Raw genomic sequence first — 27,303 nt, forward strand, 5'->3', positions numbered from 1 at the left:
CCTGAAGGACGCAGCAGGTGGGGCCATGGCTGCTGCTCACGTCCAGGCTGGACCCTCCCCCTCTGCCTGCCTGTGGTCCTCTTGACCAGTAGTTACCACAGTTCACGCTGCCACACACCAGCCCGCCCTGTGAGCTCCCCGCTGCCCTGGTCCTTTGTCCCTCTGAAAACGTCAGCCTAGCAGTTTCTGCCTTTCCCTGTGCCCCTGGTCTTTTTTTTTCAAGATTCACCCTGAGCTAACATCTGTTACCAATCTTCTTCTCTCTTTTTGTTTTTCCCTCCCCAAAGCCCCAGTACATAGTTGTATATCTAGTTGTAAGTTCTTCTAGTTCTTCTATGTGAACTGCTGCCACAGCATGGCAGCTGACAGACGGGTGATGTGGTTCCATGCCCAGGAACCAAACCCAGGCTGCCGAAGCAGTGAGAGTGCCAAACTTTAACCGCTAGGCCATCAGGGCTGGCTTGTCATGGGCCTTGTCTTATCTCCGCATCCTCCCCACAGAGGCAACAACAGGGAGCCCTCCACATCCTCACGCTGAATTCTGCATGTTCCAGGCACCACAGAGCTGCCCCCTCCTGGGTCCAGTCCTTCCACTTGGCCCCACCCCACCCCCCCTCCTGCTGCTGAATTCCCCAACACTCGATGGCTGGTCCTCCTGTGACTATCCCCTGCGCACCTCACTCTTTGCTCAGGAAACCTCAGTGGCAGCCTAGTTTCCAAAAGCTAAAAATATGACCTGTGGCCAGCATTCAAGGCCTGCCCCGGGCCAGGCCCTGGCTCCCACAGGGCTCTTCTCTGGACCTTGTCACCCTGAACAGGTGTGGGCTCCAGTGGGGCACGGCCAGGACAACCTCAGCACCTATCACCTGTCGTTACGGAGTGCTTGTCACCTATCACAAACATGGGTGCACTCAGTAAGTGTCAGGGCTCACAGTGAACAGAGCACATGGCATCCTGCTCGTGGGGGTCATGGTCTACACAGGGACGAACTTGATGTGGACAGTGGGCTGGGCCTGTGAGTCAAGACTGGGCCTTGCAAGGAAATAACGAGGGTCTTCATCTAGATTGAAAGGCCCTGGAGGACGCTTTGAGAAAGTGATGTTTAAGTTGGGACCTGAAGGATGAGTAGGGTTCATAGGATCAAGACTAGGGGAGCTTCCGAGATGGATGGAATGAAATGTGCAGAGGCCTTGAGTGGCAAAGATGCGATATTGGCCAGTGGACAGTGGACAGTGTCATCCCACAACTAACAAGAGGTTTATTTGCTGAGTTATTTTCAAACTAAAAGAGTTGGACGGATGGATGGAAATCAACAGAGACAGATAGATAGAGATACATACAAAAGAAGAGAGAAAGAAGGAAGGGAGGGAGGGAGAGAGGAGGGGGGAAGAAAAATAAATGTGGGTAGATGGATAGAGAGAGGGATGAACAGATGTGTAGACGGATGGGTGGATAGATAGGTGGGTGGGTGGGTGGGTGGGTGGGTGGATGGATGGATGGATGGATGGATGTGTGGATGTGTGGATGGATGTGTGGATAAATAGATGGATGGATGACTGCATAGATGAATGGATGGATAGTCGTGTGGATGGATGGATGACTGCATAGATGGATGGATGGATGGATGGATGGATGGATGGATGGATGGATGGATGGATGGATGTGTGGGTAGATAGATGGATGGATTGATGAGTGGATGCATGAATGGATGGCAGCACGGATGGAGGGAGAGATAGATGGATGGTTGCATGGATAGATGGATAGATGGATGTGAGGGTGGGTAGATAGATGGATAGACAGGTACCGGTGTGCCTGGAGGGAAATAAGAGGGGATAGAGGGCAGAAGTGGATATCCTGGCCTTGCCAGCTGTAGTACAGGGCCAGGTTTTATTCTCAGGGCTGTGATTTGCTGGGGTCCTCACTGTGGGACTCACAGCTCAGAGCCCTGGCTGGGGCCTGGACCTCTCAGGCTCTGCAGGTGGAGGCTTGGGGGGTCTGCCTTTCCTTCCACACCAAGCATCAGCACTCAGCAGGGCCTCCAAAATAAGGCATCTGCCCTGAGTCTCTGCAGCAGATTGACTTAAGTTTGGCCCCTTCAAGAAGCACTGGATGCTGCCTATGTGGGGACTCAGGTGTAACAGGCGTGGTCAGTGTGAGACAGGGCAACATGCTGCCCTCCGCGTGGGGACCAGGGCTTCTGTGAGAGGGGGGGCAGCGTCATAAGGGCCCAGCCTCGGACATGGGGACAGTGAACGGATTCAGGAGCCGTCAGGGCAGCTCAGCCATGTTCCTGAGGGGCCTGAACGGGCAGCAGGATGCCAGCACTGAGCGGTGTGTGAGTGCGGGGCCAGGATCGCATTGTCTGCAGATGAAAAGTTTGTGGGCCTGAAATCTAAGAGCCTTCGCCAGAAAACGATAGAATAAAAGACTTCAGAGGCCAACTGAAAACAAGATACATCCCAAAAAATAAATAGCTTTTCTTTGTGTCAATAATTACCAGTTAGAGATGAAAAGGAAAATTCTCCATTTATGAAGCAACAACTATAGAAAGCCCATGCATAAATATAGCAGAAAAGATTGGAAACTTAATGTGAACCACTTTCTAAAGATGAGGAAAGCAACACACGAGAAAACAAGGAGACAGCCCCCGTCCCTACACCTGATTTTTTCCAAGCTTATTGAGATAAAATTGACATATAATATTATGTAAGCGTAAGGAGTACAAGGTGTTGATTTGACACACTTACACTGTGAAATGATTGCCATGGCAGGGTTGGTTAACACCTCCCTCTCATGGTCACCGCTTCTTCTTGTGGTGATAACTTTTGAGACCTGCTGTCTCAGCAGCTTTGAAGTGTGCAGTGCGGCCTTGTTAACTGCAGTCGGCATGCTGCCTGTCAGATGCCAAGAACGCACCCATCTCATGACTGGAAGTTTGTCTCCTTTGACCAATATCTCCCCATTTCCTCCCCCTGCCCCCAGCCCTTGGTAACCACCACTCTACTCTCTGTTTCTATGAGTTTGACTTTTTTAGATTCCACATATAAGCAAGATCATGCAGTATTTGTCTTTCTCTGTCTGACTTGTTTCACCTGGTGTAATGCCCTCAAGGTCCATTTATGTTATCGTAAGAGGCAGGATTCCCTTCTTTCTCATGGCTGCATAATATCCCATTGTATCTCTATACCACATCTTCTTTATCCATTCATTGGAGGACGGACACTTAGGTTGTTTTCCTATCTTGGCTACTGTGAATAATGCTGCAATGAACATGAGGGTGCAGATATCTCTTTGAGATTCTGATTTCACTTCCTTTGGATATATTCTCAGAAGTGGGATTGCTGGATCATAATAATAGTTCTATTTTTAATTTTTTGAGGAATCTCCATTCTGTTTTCCATCGTGGCTGCACCAATTTACATTCCCACCAACAAGTGCAAAAGGGTTCACTTTTCTCCACATCCTCGACAACACTTATCTCTTATCTTTTTGATAATAGTGATTCTGACAGGTGTGAGGTGATATCTCACTGTGGTTTTGATTTGCATTTCCCTGATGATTAGTGATGTCAAACATCTTTTCATGTGCCTGTTGGTCATCTGTATGTCTTCTTTGGAAAAATGTCTATTCAGTTCCTCTGCCCGTGTTTTTAGTTGGATTGTTTGGTTTTTTGGCATTGAGTTGTGTGTATTCCTTATATATTTTGAATATTAACCCCTTATGAGGTATGTGATTTGCAAATATTTTCGCCCATTCGATAGCTTGCCTTTTCATTGTGTTGGTGGTTTCCTTTGCTCTGCAGAAGCTGTTAGCTTGATAGAGTCCCGCTTGTTTATCTTTGCTCTTGTTGCTTGCACTTTTTGGAATTTTTTGTCACATCTGAAAAATCGTTGTCAAGACCAGGATCAAGGAGATTTTTCTTTATGTTTTCTTCTAGTGGTTTTACACTTTGGGGTCTTACATGTAAGTCTTTAATCTATTTTGAGTTGATTTTTGTGTATGGTGTAAGGTCCAGTTTCATTCTTTTGCCTATGGCTGCCCAGTTTCCCAACACCATTTAGTGAAGAGAATATCCTTTCCCCATTGTATGTTCTTGGCACCTGTCAAATATTAATTGACCATATATGCATGGGTTTAGTTTGGGCTCTTAATTCTGTTACATTCATCTCTGTGTCTATTTTTGCACCAGTGCCAACTGTTTTGATTGCTATAGCTTTCCAGTGTAGTTTGAAATCAGGGAGTGTGGTGCCTCCAACTTGGTTCTTCTTGCTCAGGATTGCTTTGGCTGTTTGGGATCTTTTGTGGTTTGATACTAATTTTAGTATTGTTTTGAATTTTGATAGATTATTATGTTCAATTATAGATGGCTTTGGGGAGTGTGAACATTTTAACAATATTAATTCTTCTGATCCATGAGCACGAGATATCTTTCCACTTACTTCCGTCTTCTTCAGTTTCTCTCATCGAAGTCTTATAGTTTTCAGTGTAGAGATCTTTCATCTCTTTGGTTGAATTTATTCCTAGTTACTTTATTGTTTTGGATGCTGTTGTGAATGAGATTGTTTTCTTTGATTCTTTTTCAGATATTTCATTGTTAGTGTATAGAAATGCAAATGGGAGCCAGCCCAGTGGTGTAGTGGTTAAGTTTGTGCACTCCACTTTGGTGGCCCGGGATTCGCAGGTTCAGATCCCGGGCATGGACCTATGCACTTCTCATCAAGCCACACTGTGGCAGTCCCATATATAAAAAAAAACTAGAGGAACACTGGCACAGATGTTAGCTCAGGGCCAAATCTTCCTCAGCAAAAGGAGGAAGATTAGCCACAGATGTTAGCTCAGGGCTAGTCTCCCTCACAAAAAAAAAAAAAAAGAAATGCAAATGATTTCTGTATGCTGATTTTGTATCCTGGAGTTTTACTGGATTCATTGATTAGTTCTAACAGGTTTTTTGGTGAAGTCTAGGATTTTCTATAGCCAGTCCTGGTGGACCCGTGGTTAAGATCCGGCAGTCTTGCCGCCACAGCCCAGGTTTGTTTCCTGGTCAGGGAACCACACCACCCATCTGTCAGATGTCATACTGTGGTGGCTGCATGTTGCTGTGATGCTGAAAGCTATGACACCGGTATTTCAAATACCAGCAACGTCACCCATGGTGGACAGGTTTCAGTGGAGCTTCCAGAATAAGACAGACTAGGAAGAAGAACCTGGCCACCCACTTCCAAAAAAATTGGCCATGAAACCCTGTGAATAGCAGCGGAGTGTTGTCTGATACAGCACCGGAGGGTGAGAGGATGGCGCGAAAAGACCGGGCAGGGTTCTGCTCTGCTGTCCACACGGTCACTAGCAGTCGGAAACCACTCAATGACACTAACAACAGGATTTTTCTATATATAAGATCATGTTATCTGCAAATAGTGACAGTTTTACTTCTTCTTTTCTAATTTGCATAGCTTTTATTTCTTTTTCTTGCCTGATTGCCATAGCTAGGACTTCTGGTACCATGTTGAATAGGAGTGGTGAGAGTGGGTGCCCTCGTCTTGTTCCTGATCTTAGAGGAAAAGCCCTCAACCTTTCACCACTGAGTATGATGTTAGCTGTGGGCTTCTCATATATGGCCTTTATTATGTGGAGATATGTTCCTAGTATGCTCAATTTGTTGAGAGTTTTTATCATGAAAGGATGTTGTAATTTGTCAAATGCTTTTTCTGTTTCTATTGAGATGTTCACATCATTTTTTTCTTTCAATTAATGTGATGTGTAACATTGATTGATTTGCATATGTTGAACCATCCTTGCATCCTAGAGATAAATCCCACTTGACCATGGTGTATGATCCTTTTAATGTGCTGTTGAATTCCGTTTGCTGGTATTTTGTCAAGAATTTTTGCATCTATATCCATCGGGGATATGGGACTGTAGTTTTCTTTTTTTGTAGTGTCCTCATCTGGCTTTGGTATCGGGTAGTGTTGGCCTCATAAAATAAATTTGGAAGGGCTCCCTCCTCATCAGTTTTTGAAAGAGTTTGAGAAGGACTGGCATTAATTCCTCTTTAAACATTTGGTGGAATTCAGTGAAACCATCTGGTGCTGGGCGTATCTTTGTTGAGAGGTTTTTGATACTGATTCAATCTCCTTAGTAATTATTGATCTGTTCAGATTTTCTGTTTCTTCAGGGTTCAGTCTTGGTAGGTTGTCTGTTTCTAGGAATTTATCCATTTCTTCTGGGTTATCCATTTTCTTGGCATATAATTGTCACAGTGGTCTCTTAACGATCCTTTGTATTTCTGCAGTATCAGTTGTAATGTCTCCTCTTTCATTTATAATTTCGTTTATTTGAGTCCTCTCTTTTTTTCCTAGTTAGTCTAGCTAAAGGGTCCACAGCCAGGGCAGAGGTTTGCCTGCCTATTATCTGACCACAGGTGGGCGAGACTCCTGCCAGGTCCCTTGGCGTGTGGTGCTGGATCCCAAAGGTACTTTTGTCCGTGCATAGATCCAAATTTGTTGTTGAGGGGGACACCATATAGGGACATCTTATGTGGCCATCTTGCTGATGTCTTAAGTATTTTATTTTGTAAGACATTGGTTCTTCCCAAATTCTGCAATGTCAATGGAGTTACAATAAAATCCCAATGATTTTTGGTTTGCTTTTTGAATGGGAATAGGGGAACTTACATTTGTTTTTCAAAACCTGACAAATGTCAAAATAAAGAAACTTCTTGAAAAAAAAAATGAAGGGCAGCTTGTCATCCAGATATGAAAATACCCTCTGAAGCTGTTATGACTAAAATAGCACAGTCTGCCCAGAGGGAGAGACGTGCAGAGCAGCTAAGAGGAGGAGAGGCCAGCCAGCGCCCAGCCCTTGGGGAGCCGAGCGCAGTGGGGCAGCGGTCCTGGCCGGCAGAGGGGAATCTCCTCTAACGGCGCCAGGAGGCTGCTCTCCAGCAGGAGGGAAACAATCCCAGTCCCAACAGCGTTTCAGCACGCAGACAGATTCTACATGGATTAGAGCTAGATGTTTAAAAACTATAAAAATATTGGAGGAAATGGAAAAAAAGCTGTTTTTATCATCTTAGGGTAGGAATGGTCCTTCTAAAAAGCCACTAAAGAAAAAAATTATCCCATTTCACAAATTAAATATAATTTTTGATGTCAAAGACACATGAACAAAGTTAAAAGGTAAGGACAGGTGGAAAGAACATATGGGTGACACACCAACCAGGGGTCGGCCCCCTAATGTGCCAAGAGTGCACCCAAAACAGGCACCGGCTCAGTGGAGAAATGAGCCAAGTCCGTGAGTGGGCGTAGAGAGGAAAATCAGAACGGCAAATAGATAGGAACAGATGCTCGGTCTCATTCATAATTATAGCAATGCAAATTAACCTGAGACGCTACTTTCCCCTAAGAGACTGGCAAAGCCGCAGAGACCTCGGGGTTGGGGGCAGGTGCAAATCCTCCAGTTTGTCAGCAGCTATCCAAATGTAAATGGTTGTAACCCGGGACCTGGGTCCTGTTTGTGGGGATGGAGCCTCTGGAAGGTAACATGGATGCATAAAGACCCCACTGAAGCATCGGTTAACCGGCAGAACATAGAAAACACCCTGAGTGGTGAGAGCGAGCACAGAGGGAGGGCATGGACCCCCACGTGCCCAGCTCCTCAGACAGAGACCCTGGCAGAGAGACGAATCCAGAGAGGGGGATCTCAGCCAGTGAAAACCAGATAGTCCTGCAGAGCCAGAGAGAGCTGGTCATCCTAGACCTCACAACAGACTGGGAAGGCCGGGTCTGAGGGTCATGGGATCAGGGGAGGTGGGACGTCACTGGCAGATCATGAGGCCACCCAGGAAGAGAGCCAGGACCATCCAGGATCCCACCACTCAGTCATGCTGGGTCTGGCTGAGGATGGGGTGTTCACCTGGACCAGAGTGTGCACCAAAGACCAAGGTGTCCTGGGGAAGGGAGTGCCGGGGAAGGAAGGCGGGGAGAACCTGGCCTTCAGTCAGGGCCCAGGCCTCCACTGCGAGCTGTGTGACCTGACTCTCCGGAGCCATACGGCCCAGGGCCCTCGCTGGCTCCTCCTAGCCTGGCTGTGAGGCCCTGGGCCGGTTCCTGAACCTCTCTGGGCTCAGCTTCCTGTCAATGAAGGGGGGATGATAAAGCCCCACATGCACTGTCGTGGGATGAGGTGGGGAGGCGCCATGAGGGCAGGTGACGCCACCTGGCCCCGGGGAGTGACAGGAGCCACTGTCCGCCCCTCCGGGACCTGTGGCCGAGGCCTGCCCTGTGCCCCTGTCCCAGCGTGCGCAACCTGAAGAGCCCACACGCTCATGAACGCGGATAGGAAAACTCTAACTTTCAAACTAAAAGAAAATCGGTCTTTCCTCCTACTCAAATTCAGTTTTTGAAGAATACACCTGAAAAAGAAAAGTCTCTGCCCTTCAGAGTCACGGCAGCCGTCAGGACAGGAGTCTGTGCCCCGGGAGGCTGGGTGGGGCTGGGGCTCTGGGAGAGGCGCTGGTTGGTGCAGCCAGGCCAGCACGGACCCCAGACCGGGGAGCGCGGGGCGGTGTGCTTTAGCCTGGAGCGTCTCTGCGGTGGGGAGGCGCTGCCTTGGCCATGTTTGCAGATGTGGTCCCTGAAAACGCATGTTCAGAGGAGCGGCAGCCATGTGGGGACAGGGGCTGCTGGTCGGAGACCACTCGGCATGCTCCATAGCACTAACAGGCTCTCTGGTGCCGCAGGCTCACATCTACTCTCTGGGGGCCACACTGAAGGTGGCCCTCGAGTATGTGACGGAGCCAGAGCCGGAGCCCAGGCTGAGTCATGACCTGGAGGCGCTGCTGGGCCAGATGCAGGCGGAGGACCCCAGGGACCGGCCCGACCTCGAGGTACGCTCGCCGGCCATCTCCTTGCTTCACCCCAGAGGCTGAGACTGGAGACCCTCCATGCACCCCGATGCCCTTGTGCACACACACATAACACCCAGCATGTACATGGGGCTCTCCTGTTGCCCCCCCCCAATCACGCGGGCTCCTAGCCTGGGATTTGGTGGCATTGCATTTTGTTTAAATAAGAACTTGATTTTTTTTATTAGACATGTTTGTTATGAAGAAGTTTGACTTACAATTCTTATGGGCTAAACAGAATGTCCTGGTTTTCTGTATCCAAGAGGCATTGCTTTCTTAGACCTGAAAATAGACATGGCGGGCGGGTGGGCTCTCGGAGGCCAGGGCTTCCTCCTCGGTGAGCGCCCCATCTGAGCCACTCCCCTGCGTCTGCAGAGCATCATAGCACTGTGCAAAGAGAAGATGCAGTTCACGTCCTCCTGCCGCCTGTGCCGCAGCCTCTCGGCCGTCGGGAGGAGGGTGCTCTCCATCGAGTCCTTTGGAGCGTTTCAAGGTAAGCACACTCGCACATGTATGTGCTTGCACACGCACAGACTCACAGGCATATACAGACACACACATATGTGCACCCTCACATGCACACATGTGTGCACATTTATACACATGCACACGCGAATGTGCACAAACAGTAACACAGACCATGTACACAGATTTCACACCAGTGGACTCACACACCATGTAAAACCCACACTTGCACACATGTTCAAACAAATCACATGGGCCCCCACAAGCACTCACATATCACACTCGCTCAGTCACACACATAAACATACATGTATGTGCAAACTCATCCATACCTATTTATACTACACACACACAAGCATGCACATGCATGTACAAACGTAGCACACACCCACATTCTCATGCACACCGTGTACACCCTCTCCCACACATGCAAATATGTAGAAACATGAGCACAAATTGGCACTACACACATACACACACTCACATGTTCAGTCATACTGTGCGTGTTTTGCAGACACCCACTCGATTAGAGGTGAGAGTCAAGGTCACGTTGAGAAATGACTGATGCAGCTGGTCATCACCATTTTAGTCTGTGAGCATGTCAGAACAGACAGGGGAATGTTTCTCGGTTCATTTCCGTTTGCTGACACCACACGGCGTCTGTAGGCCTCTTTTCTTCTCCAACATGCAAGAGGTTGCAGGAGCATCTGGGATTTCCATGACTCACGTGGGGCTCTGGCGGAGTCTCAGGTCGCATTTTGAACCAATGCCAAAGTCTCCTCTGTGCTGTGCCTGCAGCATGAGCCTGGAGGGGCCTCAGGGAGGCGCGGAGCCTCCAGGTGGCAGCAGGGCCCTCCCGCCGAGCGGGCATTTCCGACCTGACCGCGTCAGAGTTTGTGTCGCTACAGCACCAGGCGACGCCGCGTGGTGGTAACCACAGCGGAGGGTGTTGCACAGCGGAGGGTGTTGGCACAGCGCAGAGCAGAGCTGCCGCGGGAGGGGCGCAGGCCACAAAGGGGCTGTGCTCGGCTGGAGCGGTTCCCACGGAGACGTGTGTGTGGAAGGTTGTGCGTGGGGACTGGGTGGGGCTGTAGCAAGATTTAATTTCTTCCTCTGGGGAGTGTCCTTGTGTAATTATAATAGAACAACGATGAGCTTTTGGATGAGATAATTAGACAGGCCAAGGGCTCCCTTGGGGAACCGCTGTAGGAAGCTGTGTCTGGTGGGGGGAGGGAGGCCCAGGAGCCTTCTGAGGCTCGTTAATTAACTGGATTAAGTGACTAAGGATGAGGACGTTTCTGGGTACTGAGGGAAGGGGTGGGGGCCTGGAAGCGCAGGAGAGGAGCCCCATCCTGGAGGCCCTGTGCTCAGGGTCTTTGGTGATGGTGGGGTCCCGGGTTCCTATAGGAGCTGGTCAGAGGTGGCCGTGGGTGGGGGCAGGTTGCAGGGGTGCCCATCCTGGGCTCGGGTCCCTGGCCGCCGCCTCCACAGCAGCTGCATCTTGCTTTTGCCCAGATGTTGACGAGAGCACCTGGAGAGGGAGACTTGCTCCAAGAAGTGTGGGGCCCAAGCGGCAGCCTGGAGACCGAAGCGCTGACCCGCAGGCCCTGCCCGCCCCAGAGGGCCTGCCCCAGACCCCCGCCCGCACCGGCCCAGAGCACCCCGGGACTCCTCCCTCAAAGCCTCTCCTGTCCGCCCCTGTGAAAAACGGAGACAGCCACGGCCGGGAGGGGCTGGCCAGCCTCATCCTGGACGCCCAGTGCCCCCTGGGTAACCTGGACAGAAGCTTCCTGGAGAGTCGCCGCCTGAGGAAAGTGCAGACGTTCCCCAGGCTCCTGCCCGAGGGCCCCGAGGCCAGCTCCCTCTGCCTGTCGCTGACCAGCGTGAAAAACCAGCTGCCCATACCCGAATTCCTCCCTCCAGACCCCAGGAAGGCCTTTCCGGAGGCGAGAAATGGCCTTTCCAGCTTCAAGGCACAGCCCAAGTCCAGGCTGTGGCTGGAGCAGGAGCCTGAGCTCCAGTGGGAAGGGGCTCAAGGCGCAGGCCACGGCGGAGACAGGGGGGCTGGGGCGCCCAGCCCTGCGGAGGAAAGCCCCCCGCCCCATCCCGAGGACCCTCGAGAGGCAGGCCAAGACCCCGGGATTCCAGAGGCTGTTGAGGGGATTCTGGATGGGGCCGGGGAGCCCGGAAGTGCAGCCATGGAGCAGGTGGGTGGCTTCGTGTTGGTGTTCCACGTGGCTGGGGAAGGGTTCTGCACACACACTCCCTCGGCAGGCCGGAGCCTTGTTGAATGCTGGTCACTTACGCCAAGGAAGGAGGGTCTCGGCCTTCACTCCTGCTTAATAATTCACAGGTTTTAGGAGAGTTGCCCTGGTTTTGAAGGAAGCTGTGAATTCAGCTTGGGGGGCTCACTGTCGCCCCAGGAGTGGCCCCCAGGCCAGATTCCCTCCCTGCAGCCTCCCTGGAGATGGACGGCTTCACCCCAGGTGGTGGTCGGTCGTCCTGAGAGCAGCCACCACCCCCACCCTCCCCGTCGCCCATCACCCACCTGGCTTGCAGGGCCCCGCCTGCCCCACACGTTCATTGACCAAGGCACACCCCTGCTCTGGGGTTCATTTTCTGTCCAAACAACACACGCAGAGAGCAGCTTCCCGGGAGGAGGCCCCAGCAGCCCCAGCTCTAGCGGGGTTAGCTCTGGGGCTCTGCTTCCCTGGTCTTGCCACTGAGGGCCTACAGTGGTCTCCTCTTCTGACTTTTAAGTCAGAAACTAAAACTATGGGTGGAGGCTGTTCACCTGTCAGGCTTGGTCTGCGAAAGACACCAGGAAGCATTGGAGCCCGAGCAGCCCACTGAGTCCTCGGATGCTGGGATTTTGTGCAGCTGCCAGGATGAGGTCTCCCCAGGTCAGGACAGGGTCTCCCCCAGGTCAGGACGGGGTCTTCCCGGGTCAGATGGGGCCTACCTCAGGTCAGGACGGGGAGTCCCCAAGGTCAGGATGGGGTCTCCCCAGGTCAGCATGGGGTCTGGCTCATGTCAGGTCAGGGTGTCCCCAGGTCGGGATGGGCTCTACCTCAGGTCAGGGCCGGGTCTGTCAGACCTGGTGCGGTCCCCTTATCAGCACAAGGGACAGAGGAGTCTGTTAGAGCCAGTGTTCTGGGAGGTTTGGGGTGTTTTTGGCATGACCACAGGGGCTCTGAGGACAGCTCTGTGTCTCCGTGGGCTCCCAGGGGCTATGCCACCTGCCAAGCGCCTTGTTCCCGGCACACTGTTGAAACAAGGACAGCGGGGTGGACTCTGTGGTTTATATTTTTATTTGTATCCTGATAAGCACGTGAGGGTAACTTATGTGAAAAATGTTCACTTTAAAGTCTGTCCCGGAGACCCCGGCTCGCTGGCACATGGTAGATGAGCACGTGTCATCTCACACCATCTCCACCGGCCACGCCGGCTCTCGTAAGGCAGGAAGACTTCATGCACCTGAGGCCTGGACCAGGCTAACCTTCCCATGACAGCCCCAAGACAGCCCACCTTCTGGATGGGTAAACTGAGGCATGGAGCTCTCGTCCGGCCTGTCAGGTGATGGGTGGCCCCTGAGGGGCCAGAGCTGACTGGAAGCCCAGCTGTTGTCCTAACCACCAGGCTTCCCTCTCTCAAAGGCCTCATGGGATCAGGGCCCATCCAGACCTTGGCCCCACACAGGGAGAGCCGGGGACCTGGGTCTCTGCTGCAGAGCCCATCCTGGGATCAGAGCTGGCCACTCTGACCCCACATGGAGCAGGAGGCGTAGGGAGGGGGCACCGTGGCCCGGCACATGTGCCACCTGCCCCGCACAGAAGGGTGAGGCAGCAAGCCGGGAAGAGTTGCAGGACCGAGGCCGCCACACCATGGGCATGGAAGGGGTTGAGAGTGAAGACATAGCCTCTGGAACCTTCCTCTAAAGCATGCACTTCTGCCTGTCGAAGGAGCTGGCTGGCTGTGGTCCTCGCTCTTCCCATGGCCTCAAGTGGAGAACTACCTTCTGTCTGAATGCATTCCTCTGACCCCGGGACTTTTACATGTGTTGGGGGAGTAAAATACACGTAACATAAAATTTACCATCTTACTTGCTTTTAAGTGTACAGTTCAGTGGCATTAATAATGTATATTCACATTATGGTGCAGCCGTCACCACCATCCAGAGCTTTCTCATCTTCCCAAACTGAAACCCTGTCCCCAGGGTTAAACACTAACTCCCCATCCTCCTCCCCAGGCCCTGGCACTCACCATTCTACTTTCTGTCTCTGTGAATTTGGCGGCTCTACAGACCTCATATGAGTGGAATCACACAGTGTTTGTCCTTTTGTGACTGGTTTATTTCACCTAGCATAATGTCCTCAGGGTTCATCTATGTTATGGCATGTGTTAGAGTTTTCTTCCTTTTTAAGGCTGAATAATATTCCATTGTGTGGATGGACCACATTTCATTTATCCATTCATCCCCTCTGTGGACACTTGGGTTGCTTCCATGTCTCAGCCATTGTGAATAGTGCCGCTGTGGACGTGGCTGCACATGTCTCTTCGAAACTCTGCTTTCAGTTCTTTGGGGTGCACACCCAGAAGTAGAATTGCCAGATCGGAGGGTAATTCTATGTTTATCTTTTTGAGGAGCCTCCAGACTGTTTCCAGGCAGCTGCACCATTTTACATTCCCATCCACAGCACACGAGGTTTTGACCTCTCCACATCCTCACCCACACATGCTTGGATGTGGGGACTTTTCCCAGCCCGCTTTGTCGGGAGTGGCTTGTGTCACAGCCCACCGTATGGAGAGCAGCTCTCGCCCTGTCTGTCACCTTCCGCTGTAAACCCTCCCCAGGGTGTCTGGGCGGAGCGACTCCCGGCCCTTTTCACTGAGGGGGACTTCTCCCCGCAGGACGTCTCCCTGCAGGACCTCTTGTCCAAGCTGGGCCGGCCCTTCAGGGAGTACGAGCTGTGGGCTCTGTCACACGCCTGCCTCAGCACGCTGCGAACGCACACCCGGCACCCAGGTGACGCTGCGTCCTGCGGTTCCTTGTTCAGCCCGCCCCAGCGTGTCCCCAGGCCGGGACCGAGGGGCAGCCTGCGGCCTCCATCAGCTGGTGTGGGCCGTGCGATGGCCTGGGGCCAGGCGGCACTGTCCACGCTGTGAGCCGGGGCACCCTGGGGGGTGTCTGCTCCAGTCTTAGGACCAAAGGGGGTCAGGGGGCAGCAGAGGACACATGCTTAAACTGTGGCCTTAAAGTAGGTGACCCTGATACAAGGAGAAGCCGGAGCCGGGGGGTGGCCCACACCCTCTCGGGGGCGACGTTGTCCCCAGGGAGGTGAAAGGCAGCTGGGCAGGGCGGATCTTAGACGGAACACTGCTTTGTAGCCCCCAAAGCTCCAGCCTCCCGGCAGTGTGGCAGGCCGCAGCCCCTCTGTGGTGCTAGTCCGTCCCTGCCATATGGCTGCCCTCCAGTCCCATGATCCGCAGACCTTTGGGGTACAGTCTGAGGGGGCCCCCAGCCTCCTCTGGGACCCCTCTGGGGGCAGCGCTCGGCGGGTGGGCCGGGCCCCTCCGTGCCCTCTCTTCCTTCAGCTCCTTGCATTCCAGCCCAGTATGTCCCATGCAGCCGCGAGGCAGCTCTGGGGGTGGGAGGGGCGCCTCGGAGGATCCTCCTGGTGCCCTGTCCACTCTGGGTGCTCTGCCCAGGGCCTCTGGGAAGGGGAGGAGGCCCCAGCCCCTGTGCTGAGTCCAGGGAGGCCCCTGGTGTTCTGGCGTCCCCTGGGTGACCCGGGGGGTGTGGGGATGGGTGGGAGGAAGGGCTGCCCCACCCCGACCGCAGCTCTGCAGGCCCCCGGGAGAACAGGTCCCCGCAGTGAGTCCGGCCACCCTGATCCTCACCTCTGTTGCAGCCTGCCTGTGTCTGGACTCCGTGCTGGTGGCCGAGGATGGGGCTGTGCTCTTCGGGCCACCCCCAGCCAACGGTGGGTACGCGGGTTCACCCTCGAGGGCTGTGCTCTGGCATCGATTGCCGGGGCTGAGAGGAGAGCTCACCTGGGGTTTGGGGGTTTCTCTCTTAGGCGCTTACAACTCGTTCTTTCTGGCTCCCGAGGTTGCAGAGCAAAAGCTGGTGACTGAAAAGGTACCTGGGCCCTCCCCCTTCCCTTCCCGTGGGCTCCTGCCTGCGCCCTGCCGTCGGTGGTGCCCCCTTCTTTACAGAGAGCCTGAGGGGGGGCGGCATGGGCCCCGGATCAGGACTCGGGGCGCCAGGGTGGCCCCCGAGTGCAGCACCCACGTCCAGAGCCCCGGCTCTGCCTGGTCTGGCCAGCCTCCGCCTGGCAGTGCCTCCCCCGGAGGGTGACAGGGATGTGGCTCTGGTGGTGACACCCTGAGATGGAAGTTCTGTGTGTACAGCGCTGGGCAGTGCGTGCTGGCTTGAGAGTGCCCACAGCTAAACTTTCAGGAATATTTGCAAGGCATTTATTAAATTGTTCAAACCTACAATTAAATACATTAAATTATATTCAAGACCAAGGTAGAACTTCCACTTCTGGGCAGGTGGAGGAGCTGTAACTTCCTACTCCCCCCACTGAGTTCACTGAGAAACCCACACCCCATTCCTAAAACAAGCATGAGAAGACTGAAAGGTGGAAAACAGAAGGCAGCTGGCCGGGGGCCTCTGCCTGAGGAGCTCGTGGTAGTGAGGGCCCTGCGTTTTCTTTCTGCCTCATACATGGAGACTTGGCGCTGAAGAAGCCACAACTGAGAAACACCATCAGGCACAGACCAAAAAGCCCCAACAGAAGCCTGCACTCTTGAGCCAAAGGACCAGGGCAAAGGAAGAGGCAGGCCCACCCAGGCCCACGAAGGCCGAGTGGGAAGCTTGGACACCCATCCCACCCATCCATAATGAGGTGCCCCTCCCAGCAGGAGTGGTGTCAGAGGATGCCTTGCAGAGAGTTGGGACTTTCACCATTGCCCAGCAGTAACGTGGCCGCCCACCCTGTGTGAGTGGAGGCAAGCGAGGAGCAGTAAGGACTCCTTCCCCTCCCAGTCAGAGAGGCGTCAGGGGAGGCCTAGTGGGGAGCTGGACTCCCACCCCTGTCCAGCAGCGACGGGAGCCCTTCCTCACCTGGATTTCTGCCCCACCTGTCAGTAACAAGATGGTGCCCCCTCTTCCTGCCAGAGTGGTGTCTGAGAAAGCTAGCTAAAACAGAAGTTTAAGTAAGATCCAGAGTCATAACCTGAAAATGTCAGGTTTCTATCAAAAATCACTTCCCCTACCAAGAACCAGGAAGATCTCAAACTGAATGAAAAAAGACCATCAGTAGATGCCCGTGTTGACACTGTGGGACACAGCTGTGCAGGACCAACAGGGAAATTCACAGCACTAAATGCGTGTGTTAGAGAAGAGGTCAAGTCAACTCAGTGATCTAACCTCCCACCTCAAGAACCTAGAAAAAGAAGAGAAAAATATACCCAAAGCAGAGGGAAGGAAACAATAAAGGTGAAAGCAGAAGTCAATGAGATGAAAACAGAGAAACAATAGAGAAAACTAATGAAATGAAGAGCTGGTTCTTGGAAAAGACCAGTAAAATCAACAAGCTTCCAGCAAAACTGACAAGGCAAAAAAAGAAGACACAAATTGCCAATATTAGGAATGACACAGGGGATATCCCTAGGGACTCCGCAGACATCAAAAAATAATAATGGAATACCATAGACAACTCCACACACATAAACTCAAAAACTTAAATGAAATGGACCGATTCTCCGAAAAACGTATACCATTACAACTCATCCAACGTGAAATAGACCTTTGAACAGCCCCATAACTATGAAGGAAATTGAATATATAATTTTAAAACTCTCAAAAAGTGAGCCTCTAGGCCCAGATGGTTTCACTAGAGAGTTCTACACAATGCTTAAAGAAGAATCGGCACCAATTCTATGCAGTCTTTTCCAGAAAACAGAATATGAGAGAACACTTCCCAACCTATGTTATAAAGCTAAGATTCTCCTCATACAAAGACAGTACCATATACAAATATACGTATATATGCCAATATCTCTCATAAATATAAAGGCAAAAATCCTTAACAAAATAAATAACAATAGAATTCAGCAATATGTAAAAACAATGATACACCTTAACAAAGTGGGGGTTATTCCAGGGATACAAGGCTGGTTCAATATTTGAAAATCAATCAGTGTAGTTCAATATATTAACCAGCTAAAGAAGAAAAATCCCATGTCACATTCATTGGTGCAGAAAAATCATTTGACAAAATTCAACACCCATTCATGATTAAAAAAAAAAACAACTCAGAATAATAGGAATAGAAGAAACTTCCTCAACTTAATAAAGAGCATCTACAAAAAAACCAAAAACCTACAGCTAACATACTTAGTGGTAAAAGACTACATCCTTCCCCCTAAGATTGGAAACAAGGCAAGGATGTCCATTCTCACCGCTCCCGTTCAACGTTATACTGGAAGTGCTGGCTAAAGCAATAAGACAAGAAAAGGAAATAAAATGTATACAGATTGAGAAGGAAGAAATAAAACTTTGTTCACAGGTGACATGATTGTGTAGAAAATCCCACAGAATCAACAAAAAAAATCTGGAACTAATAAGCAATTATAGCAAGATTGCAGGATAGAAGGTTAATATACAAAAGTGAATTGCTTTCCTGTTTCCTAGCAATGAACAATTGGAATTTGAAATTAAAAACACAATACCATTTACATTAGCACCAAAAAAAATTACTTATGTATAAATCTAACAAAATATGTATAAGATCTGTATGAGGAAAACTACGAAACTCTGATGAAAGAAACCAAAAACGATCCAAGTAAATGGGGAAATAGTGCATGTTCATCGATAGGAAGACTCAATATTGTCAACATCTCAGTTCTTCCAACTTGACCTACAGATTCACTGCAAGCCTGTTCAAAATTTCAGCAAGTTATTTTGTGGATACCAACAAATGATCCTAGCATTTATACAGAGAGGCAAAAGACACAGAATGTCAACACAATATTGGAGGAGGAGAACAAAGTTGGAGGACTGACACCACCCGACATCAAGACTTACCATAAAGCTACAATAATCAAGACAATGTGGTATTGGTGAAAGGACAGACAAATTGGTCAGTGGAACAGAAGAGGGATCCCAGAAATAAACTCCTGTCAATATAGTCAACCAGTCTCTGACAGAAGAGCAAAGGCAATTCAATGGAGAAAGGACAGTCTTTTCAACAAATGGTGCCAGAACAACTGAACAAACACATGCACACACACACACAAAACAGAATCTTGACACAGACCTTGCACCTTTCACAAAAATTAACTCAAAATGGATCATAGACCCAAATGTAAAATGCAAAGCTATAAAACTCCTAGAAGACAACTTAGGAGAAAAACTAGGCAGTGGGTTTTTAGACCTGACCAAAAGCACGATCCATGAAAGAAAAACTGATGTTAAACTTCATTAGGATAAAAACTTCTGCTCTGCAAAAGATATGTTAAGAGAGTGAAAAGACAAGCCACAGACTCGGAGAAAATGTTTGCCAAACACGTATCTGATAAAGGACTGTTATCCACGTATACAAAGAACTCTTAAACATCAACAATAAGAAAGGAAACAACCCAATTAAAAAGTGGGCAAAAGACCAGAACAGACACCCCGCCAAAGAAGACATCTTATGTTGAATAAGAATAAGAAAAATGCTCACCTCCATATGTCATCACGAAAAGCAAATTAAAACAATGGAAAACCACTACACACCTATTAGAATGGCCAAAATCTGGAAAACTGACAACACCAAATGCTGGCAAGGATGTGGGGCAACTGGCACTCTCAGGCATTGCTGTGGGAATGCAAAACAGTGCAGCCGCTTCAGAAGACAATCTGGCAGTTTCTTAAAATACTCAACATACAGCTACCACACAGCCCAGAAGTTGCTCTCCAAGACGTTTGTCCTAGAGAAAAGTTCACACAGAATCCTGTACACGAATGTTTGTAGCAGCTTTATTCGTGATAGCCCCAAACTGGAAACAACCCAGGTGTCTTTCAGAGGGTGAGAGTTCAACAGGCCGTGGCACCTCCACACCGTGGACTGCTGGTCCGCAGTCAAGGGAAGAGAATGTTGAAGCTGGTGGATCTGCAGGTGACTGTACTGGGAGGAAAAAGCCAATCCGGAAAGGTTAGCTATGGTGTGATTCCATCTACGTGAAATGACAAAATTATGGAAATGGAAGCCAGAGGAGCGGTCGCCAGGGATCAAGGAGGGCGGGAATAGACGTGGTCAGGGCCACAGGGGGTATCCTGACGATGCTCTGTGTCTCTGTTGTGTCACCGGCCACGTCCTGGCTGTGACGTGGTGCTATGGTTTTGCAAGACGTTACCATTGTGGGAAGCTGGTGAGGGCGCACAGGATCTCTGTACAGTGCTTCTTACGACTGTGTGTGAATCTACAATTGTCTCAAATAAAAAGTTAAACTTCTTAAAAGATTAGATACTCAAAACTAACAATTTCCTAGAGGTTTGACTGGAGTGTCCTGTTGGCCATGCTCCTGGCTGGGGGGGCGCTGCCTCGAGGGGGCCTCTGTCCTTCCTCTTCCCCGTCCACTGGCGCCACCTGGGCAGCTTGAAGTTGGCCATGCGGAGTGTTTACACCGCGGCAGCCAGCAGGCGCTAACACCGGCGGTGGTGTGTTGTTCTGTCGATTGTCTGGACTTAGCGGAGCAAGGCGGGAAGTGTTACCACAACTGAACTTATGGGTGTGTCCTGGCTGTGGCTGCTGCATTTCGGGAGTCACAAACGCTCAAAGGAATATTCTTCCGGTTCTCAACACTGTTCCGATGCAGCAAAGACGCCACCCAGACGAGTGCAGCACCAACTTGTGTCTTTCTTGTTTCATGTTCGTCTTATTGAGATAAAGGAAAATACCGACCAACGTTCATGTCGGAACCACTCACTCGTCATAGGCTGATTGCGGACGCAGCTGTTGGGTAAAAATCCAGGAAAACTCTCAGTGAGAGTCAGTCGCCTGGATGGGACTTAGAAAAAAGAGCTTTCATTATTTTAAACTGTGTGCTGCACATCCTATATCTCAGTAAATTCTAGAATACGCAGAGGTGTGCAGGTTTGTTCGGAGAGCCCGTTCTTAACCGTTTAGCAGCACACCACTGATTCTGGGGCTCCTGGCCTCAGACTCCCCAGGTCGCCACCTTCACCTTCGTGAGGAGAGTGACAGGGGGAAACCCGGCTGAGACCTAAGTCGTGGCTGTTCACACTCGAGTGTTTCGGCCCTGTGGGTACCTGTTAAACATGCAGATTCCAAGGCTGTGCCCCTGGGTGCCGACGCAGGGTCTGGGGTGGGGCTCCAGGCTCTGAGGAGGTGCCTGGTGGGGGTCCCGACAGGAGTGTGTCTGTGGGGACAGTGCCCCGGTGACCCTTTTGGGGAGCCCTGGGGCGAGGGCAGGCCTGCTGAGCAGGGCTGACCCTCTCTCTCCTCCTCCACCCAGGCCTCAGTGTACTGTGTGGCCGCGGTCCTGTGGACAGCAGCCAAGTTCAGCGTCCCCCGAGACCACAAGCTGGCCCTGCCACGCAGGCTCAAGACCCTCCTCCTGGACATGGCCAGACGCAGCGCCCAGGAGCGGCCGTCCGCAGCCGAGGCCATCAAGGTAACAGAGCTGCAGGGGGACCAGCTCACCGTCCAGGGCCTGGGAGGTGGCCCACAGGGGAGGAGGGCTGGACACGGGGTCTGGATTCCCGGGAAGGCCAGTGCCGCTGGATGGGGAAGGGCAGCGGGGGTCTCAGCTGCTCACCACCCCGGCATTCCCTCCAGACCCCCTGTTGTCTCCAAGGTGTCCACAGGCCAGAGAGTAGGTAGGGGATGTCCTGGGGCCGAGGGCTGACCCCTGCCCTTAGGCCCTGCCAGAGGGGAGCAGAGCGTCCCCTAACACCTCCTCTGAGGGTCTTGTCAGCCTCCCCCTCCCCGGCTGGTCTCTCCAGGCTGGGCGGGGGGCCAGTGGGGTGGGTCCTGACCATCCTCCAAGAGTGGCCGGTGCCACGTCTGCCAGCTACCGCTGGACGAGTGCAGGGGGGCCCACCATTGCATTTTGGTGGTTAGGGGGCCGCAGAGCCTTCTGGAAGGAGAAGCTGTGTGTAGACAGGTGGAGGAGACAGCTCTGGGGCTAGGGGACCTGGGTGCCAGGCCTTCTCTGTGACCTCAGGCAGCCTGCATAACTTCTCTGGGCCTCTCTGGCCTGCTCTCTCCAGTGAGGACGAGATCCAGTGTCAAAGGTAAATACGGCCAGACATCAGTTGAAGTGGTGAGAGCGGATTTTAAGCAGTCAATGCTGCAGGAGGGGCAAAGCGAGCCTGCCCTCATTTGCACAGAGGCCACTGCCATTTAGAGGGAGAAGGAGGGGGGCAGGTGAACGGGGGCTCAGGTGGCTCCGTGCAGGTGGCCATCCGCAAGGCCGGGTCGGGGGAGAGGCCATGCCCATCTCTGTTCAGTTTTCATTTCCAGCTGGGGAGGGACGGCTGGTGGACGCGCAGACACTGAATCTCATCACAGGCGGCCCAAGGCTGGGGCGCCTTCAGGGTCCTCCTGGCGAGAAGCCCCCAGCCCTCCTCGCTGCCACCACGTGCTCTGACGGGCTCCTCGTCCAGCTTGGCGGTTCCCTGCACCGCCGGAGCAAAGTGGGGCGGTGCCTGAGCCACCGATCCCCAGGTGTGGCCGTGTGCTTGCTTTCAGACGTGCGGCACCCACCTCCTCCAGCGAGGCATGGACAGCAGGAAGATCTTGGCTCACCTGAGGGCATCGACTTGCCAGGTGAGACGGTGGTGTCCGGAGCCCGGTGCAGACCCGTATTCTGCCCGGGGCCCCAGGGAGATGGGGTCCAGTGTCCAGCTGTGTAGAGAGCTGAGAGAGAAGGTGTAGGTAGCTCGGTCGCTCTGGCTCTCTGTTGACCACCTGGCTTGTGTGGGTGCTGTTCACCCAGCGCTGGGGCAGGGCACACCCTGGGGTTCCTGCACAGTGACCCTCAGGTAGCTGGCATCGTCTACAAACGAGCCTGTCGGCACCCTAGGCGCCCTGACCAGGGCAGGGCCACATCGGGGGTGGGTGATGGGGGTCACTCTGACAGCAGACAGGCACACCTCCCCCCTGGCAGCTTTTGGGAGTCTGGGTTCTGGGTAACCCAGGGTCTCGGACCAGATGGCGCATAATCTTCCCATGTCCTAGAAACCTACCAAAACCTTGTTGAATTGGGAAGCAAAATGCCCAGAAAGCTCTTGTTCCAAAGAGAAACAAGCCCAGCTCTGCGAGCCAGCACGCTGCGAGCTCCTCGGGGCTGAGAGGGCGGGGATCACGTGCTGCAGGGTCCGCCCAGCATGTCGGGGCCGCTGTTGTCACCTCGACTGGGGGTGTCTGTGTGCCTCTGCCCAGGTTCACCAGGAGGAAGAGACCATCAGTCTCCAGAACGCTTTCTCGGTGGTTGAACTGAACCCCAGCACGGCACCCACTCCCGGGCCCGGCTCAGGTGGGACCCCCAGGCCCGGCCTCTCCTGCCCCCGGGCCCCTGCACCCCCGCCATGCTGCCCCTGCGGCCATCCCACCAGAGCTGCCTCTGGGAGTCCAGCCCTGAGTGGACACCCGGACGTCACCAGGACCCCCAACCTGCTCTTCCCTCTCTGCCTCTGTCTCTTCTAAACTCCTGGTCCCTTGGGCCTCGGCTCCAAGTTCTCTCTCCTGTCTCCCCAGGCTCCAGAGCAGGCGGCCTCCACACCCCCATGCCCCTCCCGCGTCCACATTGTACCAACCCCCAGTCCTGGTCCCACCCTGTCTCCCTCCACAGAGCCCACAGGGTCCCATCCCCGTGGCACCCGCCCCATCCTGCAGCATGAAGAAGACCCCTCCCCTGCAGGCTGTGGGAGCCCCCTATCTGTGGCCCAGCTCTTCTGGCCTTTTCTGTCACTCCAGTGCTCCCCTGGCACCTGTGTCCCGCCTCCCAGCTCCCAGCCGCCCTGGGCTCAGGCCTCTCCCTCGGGCCTCTGTCCCTGAGGTCCCAGTGTCTCCTGGGCCCTTAGAGACGTGGGAGAGGGGACGCGGCACCAACAGTCAAAGCTGGGAGGAGCTGTGGCTTTTATGGGGAGGCGCACCAGGGCATCTGCATAGCCAGCCCCCCCCACCCTCTCACCTCGATTTTGTCCCCAGGCTTCATGCGCGTTGGCGACACCAGGCTTGTCGCCATGCAGGGGCCCATGCCCTGTCAACCCTCCTGCTGCAAAGGGGCCACGTTGCTGCCAGAGGCGTTCACCTCCACGGCCACCCACTTTAAGCCCATTGTCCTGGCACCAGACGCAGGTGTGGCCAGGTGAGCACCCCCCGCCCCCCAAGGAGCTGCAGGGTCCGGAGGCCCTCCTGAGTGCTCTCCCTTTCTCTCCCCACAGGGTCGCACTTGCCCTCTCCTCAGGGCTGGCCGAGGAGCCCGAGGAGAGGAGAGGCCAGCTGGATGGGGAGGGCGATGGGAAGCAGGCTCCTGAGGCCCACGGAGTGGCCACCAGCCTGAAGGCGACTGACCAGCCAGCACCCGGTCCCAGACCACAAGGAGCACCACCAGAACCCCTCAGAGACTCAGCCCAGGGGTGCCCCTGCCCCCCACCCCCTTCCCCCGCCAGCCTGCAGGAGGGGCCTTTGTTGACAACCCCTGAACCTTCTGCCCCCGTCCCACCCCTGAAGGCACAGGTGCCACCCCCGGACCAAGGGCTGGATGAACTAGTCCCTCCTGGAGCCTGTTCTGGAGGCCTCGGGCCCTGCCCCCCAGGGCCCACCACCCAGCATGGCCCGTGTCAGCCAGCCAAGCCGCCCAAGATCAAGGCCACTGAGGGCCCCGGCCAGGAGCCCGAGGGCCCCCCACCAGCCCCACGGGGCCCCTGCCTTGCCACGGCGAGTCCAGACAGCCCCAGGGGCACCCCTGTCAGGGAGCAGGATGACCAGACCCCACACGGTCACCCCGAGCGGCCCCAGCCAGCTGACTGCAAGCTCTGTGCATCTAATGTGGATGCCTCACCCCTCCCGAAGGGGACGGGCTGCCTGTCGCTGCAAGAGGCCACACGTCTCATCCAGGAGGAGTTCGCCTTTGACGGCTACCTGGACAATGGGCTGGAGGCTCTCATCATGGGTACCTGGGGGAACACAGAGGGCCCCAGAGAAGCCCCAGGACCAGGGAGAGGCCATGGGGGGACGCAGTGCACTGGGGGAAGCTCAGTGTGAAGGCGCCTTGGGGCCACCACCAGGAGGGATCCCCACTCATCTGTCTCTGCACAGAGAGCACGGAGGGCAGAGCTGAGCCCCCCAGGGGCCAGCTGGCAGCAAAGCCTCAGGATGGAAGAGGGTCTCAGAGCCCAGCTCCCCCCACCCAGTTCCCCTCCCCACCCCCCAGCTCCTGAGATCAGCCTGGCCCATTTGTAGCCCACATCGTAACCTGCCCTGTCATCCTGCAAACGTAGGGGAGTATATTTACGCCTTGAAAGATCTCACCTATGCCACGTTCTGCGGGGCCATTTCCGAGAAGTTTTGTGACCTCTACTGGGGGGAGAAGTTGCTGCAGAATCTTTTCAAAGTGGTGAATGGGAGGACGTCGCCCCCCGAGAAGTGAGTCCCCCCCGCAGCCTAGGCTCCCCCACTCCCGATCACTGTGGCCGGGCCCCAGGACGGCCCTGCATTCCTGCCCCCTCCAGGCCCCCGATGTGCTCCCGCCACGTTCTCCTGGCCAACAGCTCAGCCTTCTCCTGCTGCACCCTGGCCTCCAGCTCATCGCCCTCCCCAGAGAGGTCACCCACTGGGGGCCCCTCTCGTTGGGCTAGAGGCCCACCCTGCCTCCAGAGCTTTCCCTTTGGGCACTGGGCTCCTTTTGGCAGGAAGAGAGGGTTCATGGAGTCATGGGGGCAGGAGGCGCATCTGCCTGCTCAAAGACCAGCTCCAGGAGGCGAAGTGACCAGGAGCCTGGGGGGTGTGGGGGAATGTCCCCTCAGGGAACAGCATACTGCCCTGCTGTCCAGGCCAGAGTCAGGTGACAGCTCTCTCCCAGTGTTAGAAGGTGGGGTGACTACAGCTTCCCTCTCCCTGTCCCCACCAGCCCCCGCAGCCCCCATCCCTTCACTGCCCATGCCCTGCTGCTCCCCAATGCCTCCTGGGGGCTGCAGAGGGCGATGTCGGGGGCGGCCAGGCCAGGCCCGTGTCTAGAGGGGCCCCGACACCCTCATAACACTGAGAAGACTGTCTGGGGACCCCAAGACATCAATGCCCGGAGAGCCCTCTGCCTGGACAAAGGGGGGCTCCGCGGCAGCCAGGCTATCCCCAGGAAGTGGGAAGCTGGAGGGTCTCTGTGGTGTGTGTCCCAGAAGTGGGGCGGGTCGCTGCGGGGTCCCCACTCCGCACCCCAGGGTGTTTAGGTAGGGTAAGAGCTGGGGGTTCCCCAGGTGAGCCTGAAGGAGGCTGCTATGTAGTGAGGGGCCTAGGGGGCCAGAGGGGGTGCCTGCAGTATCCTCTGTTCTGACGGCAGCACTTCGGAAGAGGCTGGGTCACAGCCCGAGGGCAGTGGCAGGACCAGAGCTCCGCGTGGCTGCTCACCGTCCAGCAAAAGGCCCTCCCTGCATGGAGCAGGTGAGAGACGTGGGCTCTAGGGGGACCTTTCCATGTGGGTTCATCTCTACCCTCTCGGCTGCACAATTATAGGAAACGTGCCCCCCTAGGTCCCCAGGGCAGGGCCCATCCTCCCCTGGGGGGTCTACACTGTTGGGGGGCATGTTTCCCCACGCCAGCAGGAGCCCAGGCAGCCTTGGGGCTGGGGGTTGTGGTGGGCGGGGCGCCTCTGCCTCCCGGAGTCGCTGGCCAGCAGCTTGGTGATGCCAGCGCGGATCTCTGCATGTTTTCTGGAAACGTGTGCCACTGGAAGGCTCTGAGGCTTCTGTTCCTGGATTGTTAGCCCAGGGCGCCCAGATGACTGACATCTCTGTAATTTCCCAAAATCCGGTCTAAGAGGACACGGTTTTGGGGGTGAGGTTGTGTGGCCCTGGGAGCCGGTGACAAGGACTGGTGACCGTGCCCCACCCACTCTGCAGGCATGTGCGCTGCAGGAGATTTAAGCAAAGGGACGTGCTCAGGACAGCCACCACTTGCTCCCATCCTCTCCCCACGAAGGACCCTCTTGTATCCATGTATTTACAAACAGTTCAAATTCCCGCAAACCTGCACCCTCGACTCTGCTCGCGTGACAGCGGGGGATCCACAGGACCCCTCCTAGGAAGCAGGACCCCCCACCCCCACCCCTGGCCCTGAGGTCCCCTGGCAGCCCCTCTAGAGTGGCTGTCTAGGGGTCTCAGGTTCCCAGCTCGGCACGGGCGGCCTCTCTGTAAACAGTGAGTGACGGACTCTGCCCATTAACTTCCGTCCAGGGATGGAGAAGCCGGCCTCCAGGCGCCTGGGCCGAGTCCCCTGTCCGCCCGCGGCACTGTCCGACGTGGACTCAGAGGAGCTGTCCCAGGGGAACTTCGAGGTGGGATTCCGGCCTCAGAAGTCGGTGAGAGCTGAGAGGGAGCGGCAGCCAGAGGCCAGGGACCGGCAGCAGGGTGAGGGCCCAGAGCCGGCCGGCGGGGCCTCGGGCGTGGAGGCAGTGGCCCGGCTGGCCAGGCCCGAGGTGGGCGGCCCGGCCATGAGTCCGGGCCCGGCCGAGTTCCAGAGCGGCAGCCCAGGCTGGGGTAGTGCCTTCTACGAGGCCGAGTGCTTTGGCCCCGACGTCTGCAGCTATGTGAAGGAGCTGGCGAGGCAGAAGGCCGGCGGGGCCCCCGACGCCGACGCCCAGAACCCGGTGAGTCCTTGTCCTCCGTCCACCACGGAAAGGAGGTGGGGGGTGCTGTG

General features: G+C 54.2%; 1 protein-coding gene across 2 annotated transcripts in view; it reads left to right on the top strand.

The window, feature by feature from the left end:
• KNDC1 (kinase non-catalytic C-lobe domain containing 1) overlaps nucleotides 1–27,303 on the top strand; it is a 66,010-nt gene that overhangs the window by 12,969 nt on the left and 25,738 nt on the right. Inside the window, exons 4-17 of one of the 2 annotated variants that reach the window (XM_058544337.1) lie at nucleotides 8,738–8,884; nucleotides 9,278–9,395; nucleotides 10,883–11,574; nucleotides 14,279–14,393; nucleotides 15,280–15,351; nucleotides 15,448–15,509; nucleotides 20,900–21,058; nucleotides 22,138–22,215; nucleotides 22,831–22,924; nucleotides 23,599–23,758; nucleotides 23,835–24,565; nucleotides 24,894–25,038; nucleotides 25,949–26,049; nucleotides 26,841–27,253. In XM_058544337.1, the coding sequence (XP_058400320.1) occupies nucleotides 8,738–8,884; nucleotides 9,278–9,395; nucleotides 10,883–11,574; nucleotides 14,279–14,393; nucleotides 15,280–15,351; nucleotides 15,448–15,509; nucleotides 20,900–21,058; nucleotides 22,138–22,215; nucleotides 22,831–22,924; nucleotides 23,599–23,758; nucleotides 23,835–24,565; nucleotides 24,894–25,038; nucleotides 25,949–26,049; nucleotides 26,841–27,253 (3,087 nt within the window). The other variant, XM_058544336.1, reaches the window with a different exon arrangement.

This window comes from Diceros bicornis, chromosome 6 (assembly GCF_020826845.1).
Source record: "Diceros bicornis minor isolate mBicDic1 chromosome 6, mDicBic1.mat.cur, whole genome shotgun sequence".
Classification (NCBI taxonomy): Eukaryota; Metazoa; Chordata; class Mammalia; order Perissodactyla; family Rhinocerotidae; genus Diceros; species Diceros bicornis.